The 11,523-nt window shown below is 41.1% G+C and overlaps 1 protein-coding gene across 1 annotated transcript; it reads right to left on the minus strand.

Annotated features, from left to right (window-relative positions):
- Positions 1-114: 114 nt before the first annotated feature.
- Positions 115-8,235, minus strand: LOC117248689 (placenta-specific protein 9-like). Its single transcript, XM_033613909.2, has 3 exons — positions 7,949-8,235; positions 874-965; positions 115-418 (listed from the first exon to the last, which is right to left on the minus strand). Exons 1-3 carry the CDS (start codon positions 8,010-8,012, stop codon positions 275-277), a joined length of 300 nt encoding a protein of 99 aa, XP_033469800.1. The 5' UTR covers positions 8,013-8,235; the 3' UTR covers positions 115-274.
- Between the last annotated feature and the right edge of the window lie 3,288 nt (positions 8,236-11,523).

The raw sequence follows: 11,523 nt of genomic DNA on the forward strand, positions 1-11,523 counted from the left end.
TGTAAACATGGGCTGTGCCAGTGGTGACTGCAGGTGGAGAATCTAAGATTGGAAAAGAGATGAGGCTTTCACTCTTATGAAGAGTAAATAATGCAGACAAGCATGGCCTTGTGCCTCTTTTAAGAAAACAACTTCATTTTGATATACAGATACAGCATATGCATACACACAGTTTTTAAAAAAAGTTTGCATAAAAGTCATGGAAACAGACTGAATTATTCAAAGTCCAAGTTTGAAAGGCGCCTTGAGTCCCTCTTCCATCGATGCCCTTAGTTTAAGACCTCTGCCCTGGATCTTCCAGGATATCCACTGTCGTCTTTCCTTCATTGTCCAACAGGGGGCGCCACTCTGGGGCTTCAATAGCATCCAGAAGAGCAGCCAGTTCAACCTCCAACTTGTCAACTGTGTCCTCCACTTTCTGCAGGAGACAGAAGACATAGTTGTGCGGTTGACATATAAATAATGCATTAATAAGTTGTAGTATGAATAATAGAATCATCACCCATGAATAATACAGTCACTTATTCATATGAATAAAACAGTTGCCCAAAACAGCTAGTAAGGTGAGGTCAAAGTCAGCATTTGGACTGGGGTTTGTCAGATGAATACCGACTAACTCATCAGCTTTTTGGGAACAATTTAGACGTCATGGTGTTTTTGCACAGTAAGTGGCTGTGGATGTGGCACTGAGCCACAGCTTTGTCAACATCTTATCCTTGAAAGGAAATGCTGAGGAGTTTTTTGGCAGCCTAAGATAGAGAGAAAGTTAACACTTAATAATGAAGTTGACAACACCAGGGGGCAACAACATCCCAAATCCTGATGGTTTCAAACCACTGAGGGCTGAATGTGAAGTTGGTTTGGAAACAGCACCTTCTCCACCACATCCAGGCGGTTGTGAAGGCTCATGTGCTCTTGACAGGCACTTGAACGCACCGCTCGAGGCCGCACGTCAGGCTCAGGTCCTGCAAACAGAAAAGATGCGTAAATCTGAGTGGATTCATGGTGTTTGATGGAAGCTTGAGGCAAACAAACAGCTTTCAACTTTAATCACACATGAAAGCTATTGATGGCATGCTTTACCACTGATTTCAAAATGAGCATTTCACTTTACCCCCATATTTTAACAGGCAGCAGTAGGAACGAGCTTAAGGAGAGCAATTATTTTTTAGGAGATAGGAGATAATAATAGGAGATAGTAAAGTCCAACCTTGACATTTCAACCACACAAAACAAACCTGGTTGCCCAGTTAAGGAGAATTACAAGGATGTACACTCTAATATTAGACAGTTTAAGAAATAGTTTGACATTTTGAGAATGAATCACAATTTTCGAGAGTTCAACTATTTCTTAATTTTGAGTCTTTGGTGCCATAATACAAGGCAAATGTCAGAAATAATAGCAATAACTGAAATGTTGTATTTCAGTGTGCTGAATTAATGTAACATTAAAGGGGTGTTTGGATTCTTCGAAGTGGGTTGTACAAGATATTCAGTACATTACCATCAGTGGGAGGCAGAGAAGTAGGCAGGAGAACAGAAGCTGAGCTATGTACTGCTGTGGATGGGGATTAGGAAAAATACATACTACAGCCACCTTAGAAAAGGCATACCTAAAATCAATATCAGTTGAAAGAGACACTATATTGAGAATGTTTTCACTGCTTTGCTGTCAGACAGTCCTTTCCTCTGGCACTACATTTTCTCATATGTAGAACTTCTGCATTCCTGTGCCAAAACACACTTATGCCGCATACTGTATTGTACCACAGGTCAGCTGTTAGGGTCAAGCTTTCAACAGTTTATGAAAGACACAGCAAATTAAAAAAAAGAAAAATCTGATTGATTATGACGGTGACAACAAAAGTGCTGTTTATTGTGGAGACAAGAGGATACTGTCATGAACGAGAGCATAAAGAACTCCTGCAGAGAGACTGAAGAGAGAGACTGAATGGGCTGAAAAGAGGGAGATGCATCGGAATACATTAGTTCCACAGTTGAGAAAATATATTGCCCAAGGAATGGTGAGGTAAAGCAGCGAAAATACTCTCAGTATAGCATTCACTTAAAGGTCCACTATGTAGATATAGTGTCATCTAGTGGCGAGGTTGCTGAAACTTCTCTTTGTGCCATTGTTTCGGAGAACTTCAGTGACGACAGGAAAAAGCAAAATCACAAATGCCTGTCTAGAGCCAGTGTTTGGTTTGTCCATTCTGGGCTACTGTAGAGCAACATAGTGGATTCCATGGGAGAGGACCTGGTCTGTATGTAGATATAAACCTCTCATTCTAAGGTAATTAAAACACTATTGTTAGATGTTATATTCCAATTCTGCCAATAGATGTCGCTAAATCCTACGAACTGGACCTTTAAACTGATATATACTTTTTAGATAGGCCTTTTTTGAAGTGGCTAAAATACATTTTGTTGCTGTCCCCATCCATAGCAGTACATACCTTAGCTTCTGTGATGGTACTCATGTCTGCTTTTCTGAAATGGGCGTGTGCTGACTGATGCTCACTGTACGTAATACACTGACTATAGATAATAAAGTAGATCACCCCCTTCAAAAAAATCCCTTTTAGTCGTAAAATCTACCATGACACTGTACTTTTTGGATCATTTGCTCCTTTCCATTTCAAATAACCATTTCATGTGTTGCGTTTTCTTCAGTCAAGCAACTTTTAACTCATAATTACAGTGAACTGTGTAACTCTGGTGGAGTCCAAGGTATAAACCAGTACAACAGTCAGGACAGAGAGGAACACCACGCTTGCTGAAAATTCACTTCAGCATGGTGCGGAGGGCCACATGCATTGTTCCATCCGTTTTCCCCTCACAGTCATGTTTCCAATTATCTGTGTCTCTTTGAAGTCAGTATATTTAAGGAGCAGGCTGCATTCTCTGGCAGGGCTCTGCTTCCATTTTCTAGCACCTTCTTAGTGGCTGCGGGCCAAGCTCCCATTGATAGCATTTATACTTTATAAATGACTGAACTTCTCATTCATTTACTGACTGCTGGCAGCGGTGCTGCCGCTGTTACTTCGATGAAACATTTGTATGCAGACAGCTGATGCCTGAGAGTGTGTGTTATTGAACATTAATGATACTAAGGCAGTGTTAGGTTGCCTCTGCAGAGCAGGTTTTGTCAATATCATTCCTCTCATACTGTGGCTGCTGGCCAGTGACCAAACAAGGATGTGCTTTCACCTTGTCTTCTGGAAAAATTTAGTTAGGAGCTCATCCCATAAAAAAAAAAAAAAAAAAACACTTCAGGTCCCATTTTGAAGTTTTCTTTTATAACCAACAGGCAATGAGCTGGTAGCCTCCAAAGAGCCCAAATATCTTGAGTTCTTTCAACTGTAAAAAACTTAAAACTCTACATCTTCAAACTTTGAGGTTTATTAGTCAGATTTAAAGCTTGGGTAAGCAGTTTTATTATGGTGTCATTTGGCAAAATTTCCACAATAAACTTTCAGCTTATTGGATTTCTCTCCATGAACAAAACCTAATGTATCAATATCAGTGAGGTGTTTAAAAGATGGTGAGAAAATGTTGCTAATAGTTTAGCCTTCTGTTAATCAAAGCCAAAGGCTTCCTGTGGGAAAAGAGCAGGCAGCAGCTCTGGAGACTGACCCCCAGTCAGCAGCCCCAGCAACCCAAATCCAGCCAATGCAACAACAGCTCCGGGGGACTGAACAGCCCCAACTCCCCACCAGATCAGCAAACTTTCTGTTGCTGCCATCACATAGGTTTAACCTGGCGCAGCCACTTTCCAACAGCCCACTGTGACACCTGGTGCTTAGGGGTTTTTCCTGGCTGAATTTAAACCACTATAGCTGCCAACCCAAAGTCTGTCCCCTGAACTGCTGCCTGCTCTCCTCCGGATCTCCTACCCCAGCTTTGATGTTGAACACTTGTTTGAGCACTATTAGAAAGATTGCTCAACTTTTAATCTTTCTGGATAAATAAACTTTGGTTGCCTGACTCAGCAGAGACGCAACATGAATAACGCCTCAGAATCGGGCCAAATAAGATGGCCCGATTCTGGCTGCCAGCACTGCCATCACTGGCCCCTAAACAAAAAATGCCCAGGCCCAGCATTGCCCCAAAATTTGGGATGCCGGTAAAAATAAGTCGGGCTGCATCCAGTTCCCCAACTTGGCTGAGATTTGAGATGAATGATGCCCCGGTATCAGGCACAATAACCTGGCCCGATTCGGGCTGCCAACACTACCCTCACTGGGATTACTCGTGTTGTCCTCTCTGTTTTACTATCCTCATTGGAAAACAGAGCTTCACATGTGCACACTTGGAAATATAAATTTTAGAACAAAAACACACAAAGTCTGCTGTCAGATAAACACAGACTGGGGCTTTGTTCAGGTTTCCGTCCTCTCAGCTCCTCAGCAGCAGCTGCAGCTGAAGACAAAATGTATCTGTTTGCTTTCATGAGCGGATAGTCAAAGTCCTTATTTTTCATCTTTGGCTAATGCAGAGATTGATACAGGAATTGTTTTTTTCTGCTTATCACTCATGCTGCAAACTGTATCCATCCTAGCAAGTCATTTAGTCCACCACTGACCCTGAAAATCTTTTATTCCTTTAAGCAATAAAGGCTTTGCCAGCAGAGTCGGCCAGAAATGATTCCCACATCTCATTCTGCACATTGTCTTCCCGTGTACAGCCGTGCCTTAGCATCAGGCTGCCTTGATTTTACAGAGATATCCCATGGAAACATTTTACAAGCTCCATTACGCCGACCGGAGGGGTGCCAAGTTCACTACATGCAGGAAGCAGGCCAAGAGAGAGCGATGGATGGAGGGAAGGTACAGTAAGCAGATTCTCTCACTGAGCAGACAAAGCAGATGTCTGCCCTCTTGTGTCTTCGATGACGGAGGTTTAGTTGATCTGACTCAGGGGGCATGAAGATTTGGCAAAGCTCAACTGCTTTGGTTTGACAGTGACAGATGAATTATCAGCAGTCTGCTAAAGACATAAAGATTTCCACCACGGCATCTGGAGGTAGAAGTTATTAAAGTGGTGTTTTTTTGTTGTTGTATTTCAAAACAACCACAGTCTTCAGCTGTAGCAGAGTGTGCTGCTGGTTTAGTGATCAGCAAAAAAAAATCCCCCCAAACTACAGCTGTGCCTCCATCTAAGTGTCAGTGCGTGTTTGTGTGATCAGTGTACACTGCACAGCCTGCTCCTTAGGAGGGGAAAACTTGCAACAGAGAGCAACATGCTGATGTTCATGATGAATGCTGTTATGAAGAGGAAGAAGTGTCTGTGTTGTATGCAATAAGCAGATGCAATTAATGTGGCTGATGTGAAATAGCTGATGGTACTGAGATGTTATAATATCACCAGTCCATGGTTCCAAACAGCAAGAAGGCATGCGTTCCTGTTTGTGTTGGCGTTTGCTTTTGTCCAGCTCATAAGAAGAAGTTTTTTTTCCCCCTGCCAGAACTGTTCCAGGAGGTTGTGAAATCATATAATAACCCCCTCCAAACACTCCAAGGAAACACACCACAGGAAAAGCAAACAGATATGATGATCTAACTCACTGACTCCACCCGAGGACAAAGGTGAATGACCGTGTGTGTGTGTCTGTGCACGGTGCTGTGTGTGTCAAGTGTCTGTGCCGGGTTGTCTTGCTCTGTGGGTTTGTGCACTGACATGGCTCTCTACAGGAGAGAGGGAGTTCAGCCAAGTGCAAAATTGAGAAGTCAGTGCAGGTCAGAGCGTCAGTTCACAACAACAGTGTTCACACAAACTGAGAGACGCCCATAGAAAACATGACAAACATTTACAAGCACGATCAATGAAGAACTAAATCCTGTCCTAAAATGTGTGTACTGCATACCAGCCTGTTTGAATATGTAAGATGAAAACACTGCATTTGGTGATGTGCAATAAGAAATGAGCCCTGACACTTCAAATGCTTTCCCCAGTACATTACCTGATATTTCAACTGCTTTCTCTTTAATTCTTTAACCTACAGCTGCCTTAAATGCTTATATTCAAGGTAGTGATGAAGCTGGGGATGGCTTCACCCAAATGTTTTCTCAAAAGCTCTGAATCCTTAAGGTTTTTATTATACCTTCAACTTTGGGACATTTCCCCTCAGTCTCTTTGACTGGATCTTCAAATCAAAGGAGCAAAAGCTCCTCTTATCCTATATCTCTTATACTAATGCTGGTGGTTACTCCAAAGTCTTAACCTTCCTGTGTTATGTCACTTAAAAGAAGTACATCAGACAATTTTGCCTCTTTTTATGAGGCAGGAGTTACGGTTGAAGAGTTACAGGTGAAAGCATTTGGAGAACAATTAGATACAAAATATGAAGTAGGCTCTACAGGATAATTTTTTCCTCTGCAACTATTGTGTTTTTCCCAAACGATGCACACATTTTTAGGCATTCTGTTATGTTAAATGGCTTGGAAAATAGTGCATATAGCTGCCCTACATTGGGGAAAAAAATCCACCCCAGGCAAGCAACCCCCCACAAACCCCCTTAGGTTTAGGCTAAGCCCTGAATGTTTACAGCATCTGGCTCTGCCTCTGTTTAAAGGGACATTTCAACTGCTGTCTGAGCTCCCATGCCAGCTATCACACTAGCTGCTTGAAGTGCGCACTTCAACTATCACCAGCACCTCGACTGACAATTCAACTGCTTTCAGTGCTGCTTTAGCCAGGCTGTTCTCATGCACTGTTCATACATTTTCCTACCAAAAGTAATGCAACAAAATGTGCACATATCCTATGTAATCATGAGCCAGTAATTTGTGTGTGATCTACAGGACTCCACTTACTTTCTATTAGATCAACTACTTTCAGCTTTTCACTCCCCCAAAAAACATTTTACCTGCAGTTAGTCCTCACATGTAAACTACACTTCATCTACTTAAAATGCACACACTACCACTGTCTGCAGCTCTTACAGTTCAACTGACATTTCAACTTTTTTCAGTGCTCGCACGCAACTGACATTTCAGCGGCTGTCATCTCAAACTCTTCAACTGACATTTCAACTGCTTAAATGCTTCCACCTCCACTGTAACTCTAAATTTCACAAGAAACAAATTAACATTTTGAAAAGACTGTACCCAGTTTCCAGCGACTGCACTTAGAAAATAGTCTCTGTAACAAAAACTATTCATGCTTACCTCTTTTTATATTTCAAATTTAAAGTGAAATTAAGCTTTTATGGTGTAATGTGAGATCAAAAGCTTTGTGCGTTTGTAAGTGAGTATTTGTGCTGGCTTGCTGCATATAGCAAGTGTTCATTTTGCTGCACGCTTCCTGCAGTTGGCCATTCTTACGGTATGAAGTCAGTGTAATTCACACTTGAGGCCGTCACTCACAGATTTAGCTCTGGAGGATTGGCCAACATTTTTGTGAATTTCCATTGGATTTTAGTAACACTGGTAAACAGAGCTAAACACACTGGTTAGAGGCAGGCAGATGGGCATGCTGGAAGAAGGAAAGAGGGATTGTTTGAAACTATGCTGACACAATATTAGATTAAGTGTAGCCAGAGCTACGGTGAAATTAGTAACAGATGTGCTGGCAGTGCCTGAACACACACAGGCTCACGTGTGTGTGTGTGTGTGTGTGTGTGTGTGTGTGTGTGTGAACACCCATGATGTTAGTTCAGCCTCATGTGTGTTCATCCAGCCATCGTCCACACACACTCACACACATCTGTGAAATATATAGAAGGTATCGTACCATGCAACAAAGACATAGCGTATGGAATAGACATGATCGGCATCACATAATGTATTTCCACTACACTCTATAAATCATCTGTTCTAGTAAACCCACACACCGAACTCTGATCTGCTCAGTTTAATTCACAGCTGTGTGTCCTCTGACACTTCCTGTCTGACCTGTGAACTCTCTCCCCACCCTCCTCCTAACTTCACCTAGCTACATCTCTTACCTGCAGCAACGTAGCCAATCAGAAGGAAGATGAGTCCAACTGAGGAGGTAGAGGGGCAGGTCATGGTGAAACCTGGCTCGCAGCTGGTGACGAAGTGTGAAGAGTGTTGTGGAAGAAAAGACACAAACAGCCCCAAAATCTCCTCCAATTCAGAACCGGACTGAAAACAAAAAGTTCTCTTCTCCTCCACAGCTATCCTCTTTTCCCTCTTTACCCTGTGCTTACTGTCTTGCTCTCCTACCCCTCCCTCGTTGACTTGGTTGCGCCCAGTTTCCTAATGAAAACATTAGATGCAGAACAAAAAGCTCAGTATCTGGGAAGGGGCGGGAGAAGATGTACTGGGGAGGGGACTCAGATCTCAGTTCAGCCACACACTGACTGACTTTTTAAGGGGAGAACTCTGGTTTTACTTAGTTTATCATGTGGTGTAAGATTTGTGTTACATTTGCGGTCACTGGCATTTTACTGGTTATATAAAAATCTGCATTTTTGTGCATAGTTTATGATGAAAACATGACATAAGTGGAGTTACACCTTTCCAAAAATAAGATTTCAGTGTTATATTGATACGCTTTTCTATGTATTACACATGCCATCTTTTCACTTACAGTTAACTGTAAAGAATTGCATCAAAGATGACTTATTCCTAGCTATACTCATTGTAAAACTGAAATAGACCAGCTCTTATTTGTTTTTGTTTCATAATTAAAACTGTATTTTCAGATAAAAATCAAGAGAGCTCTTTCTGGGAAAATCAGTCGGTGTTTATGTTCAGCAGGAAGTCAGAGAAATCAAAATCAATTCAGCAGCAGAGAATGCCCTTTATAATCGCATTGATTGGTTCCTGTTATTCTCACTAAATTGACTTCTCGCTCTGTGTGTGTCTATGTGACTCCCACACCTTCCTACATACACAAACACACGGCCAAGACTATTACGTAGTAAATGTGGTTATCTTCATTAAGCCAGGCTGCCTTCAGCCTCGTGCTCTGCTCTCTTGTCTGGCCTCTTAAGCAGATCTACAGGTTAAGAGGCACAAAACAAAACTGGAGGAAAAGTGAGTGAAGGGATCAGAGAGAGTCGGAAGACGTTTCTGTCCATCAGTGGATAACAAAACAGAGAAACAGAGCAAGGACACACGGAAAGAAGCAGTTACTGTATTTATTTTATTTATGACAAACCATCTGTGTCACTGATTTATTCTGTATTTTCATTGGAAACTCATATATCCTCTCAGGCATAGCCAGGAAAGATTACAAATTACATTTGAAGGGACACAACACCAGTAAAAGAATAATAATTTCATGCTGTCAGAATGAATTTGATACACTAAGCATCACAAAAGGAAGAAACCCTTTCCTAATGTGGCACATTCAGAAGTTTGAACAAAAATTTCACATTTTTACATTTAACAGAAAAATGAAGATGTTTGCTTTTCCTCAGCAGATCAGCTCAAAATGCAGATTTCACTCTTACATTTATTTTATGAATTATTCAGTAAACATTTACTTATTTATTTATTAGTTTACATAACAGGGACAGTGTGCATTAATAAACATGGCTGTAGCTGTGGCAGAGTTAGCCAAAATGCTATTTTTCATCTGAGGTCCGTGGGCAGACATTACAAAGTCTCCTTATACAAGAAGATAATTTAAGAAAAATGTGAAAAGTGATTCAAATAATTTATAAGCATGTCAAGCAATAATATAAAAGAAGTTATACATTAATAAATGAGATTTATATTTAGAAAATAACTAATTAAACATGCAGAACACAAGTGTACAATACACATGCAAAGCAATAAAACTGAGATGTAAATCTGGGGTATATTTGTTGTGATTTACAAGGTATAACATGCATAAAATGATCATATAATAAAATTGTATATGCTTTTCATAAGAATGTACCAAACACATATTAATATCATGTAGATGTGTAGCAGAAATGAAAGAGTATTCTGAACCTGTGTGATATGAAAAGTAAATGTATGTCAAAGTTCATGTTGTGACCCTTCTTTCAGGTAGTGGACACATGGTGCAGCACAGAGCGTCTTCACAAACACAGAGCCAAAGGATCATGGCATCCAGTGGGCCAGCGTCACGCTGATCTGTGGTGTGACAGACTGCCGCAGGCGGGGTCACCTTCTCTCTGTCTATTTCTGTCCAGTCTTCCTCTTTGTGCTGTCTATACGTCTGCTTGTTTTATTCAACGTAATGCATGCCGGCCGTTATGATGACCAGATGTCCTCACAAGCATGGAGAGCTGAAGATGAACCATCATCATTTCATCCAGTCAAATAGTTATCTTAACCTCAACATGGACACCACTAAACCTTGTTGTTGCCAAGAAGTGAGCTCAGCTCTCCACCTGCGTGGCCCCTGGCATCCACCCTCTTCCTGCCACTTTTTAAGGAGCTAAATCTGATTTGGGTGAGGTGTGTAGTTGTATGTGAAGTCTGTGACCCCATCGCAAGAAACAAAGCTCCACCCATTGCTTTAAAGACATTCGTTGACCTTTGGTTTCCCTTGACTGTGTCTTAATCCTATTGTAGATTTGCTGTACTTAAAGACACCATCAACAGCTTGAGTCAAAGACCTACTCCAAGTTTTTGGAGGCTTGTCATGTGGTCGGCTTAATCAATATATGATATCAGGCTGGAACCAAATCTTTTCTGCCTGCCTGGTAGAACTGTGCGACTGTGCCCAGTGGGCATTTCATCACTTAATGTTGTATATTAAGTTTCCAAAGTATGAATATAAATGTTTCAGATATTCAGAGTTGGTGGTAAATTTCTTTCCAGGATCTGTTCATTTTTAACTTCTGTAGACAAAACTATAGTCCTCATCTATAGCCCATTACTTGACATTTTCTATGCTATGATAACTTGAGCTGTCTGGTTCACTTCCTTTACGTCTGAGCAAAGAAGGTTATATTCAAAGTCATGCTGATCTCTTCTTCCACTTAAAGTTTTCATTGTCTAATTTTCTGATTATTTTATGTGTTTCCTTCCGACACAATTCAACCATTTGACAAGCTCTGCTGAAGAAACACACTGGCAGCTTTATTGTGTGTAGGTGTGTGTTCTAATGAGACACTCACAAGTGTCTTTTTGCCCTAATGTGCCAAAATATGCCACTCTGGTTGGCCCAGCAGCCACAACCTCCTAACACTGCGTTACATGGTGGTGGCATGTATTAAATTTATGTGCTGGCACCATGGAAACAATGCTGATAAAAAGTCAATTAGTATCCTTTGCTGTGGTGGACAAACGAATTCCCTGGTTCAACAACATCACCAATAGGTGGTGGTTAATGTTACGACCCCGGAGTATAAAGAGCAAGAAATTCGGTGTTGGGAAGAGATCAGGATGGAGAATGGGTCAATTAGACACAGGACTTTCACTCAGGAGCCTGCTGTTCATGTCCTGTGCAAAACTTAACGTACTTATGTCATGTTACATGATATACTTACATCACTTTTCTATGTATGTTCCATATGTAACAAGCATAGTTATTTTAACTGAAAACAATTTTCCTAAACCTAACCAAATAGTTTTGATGCCTAAATCCAACTGT

The sequence above is a fragment of the Epinephelus lanceolatus genome, chromosome 17 (genome assembly GCF_041903045.1).
Source record: "Epinephelus lanceolatus isolate andai-2023 chromosome 17, ASM4190304v1, whole genome shotgun sequence".
Taxonomy (NCBI): Eukaryota; Metazoa; Chordata; class Actinopteri; order Perciformes; family Serranidae; genus Epinephelus; species Epinephelus lanceolatus.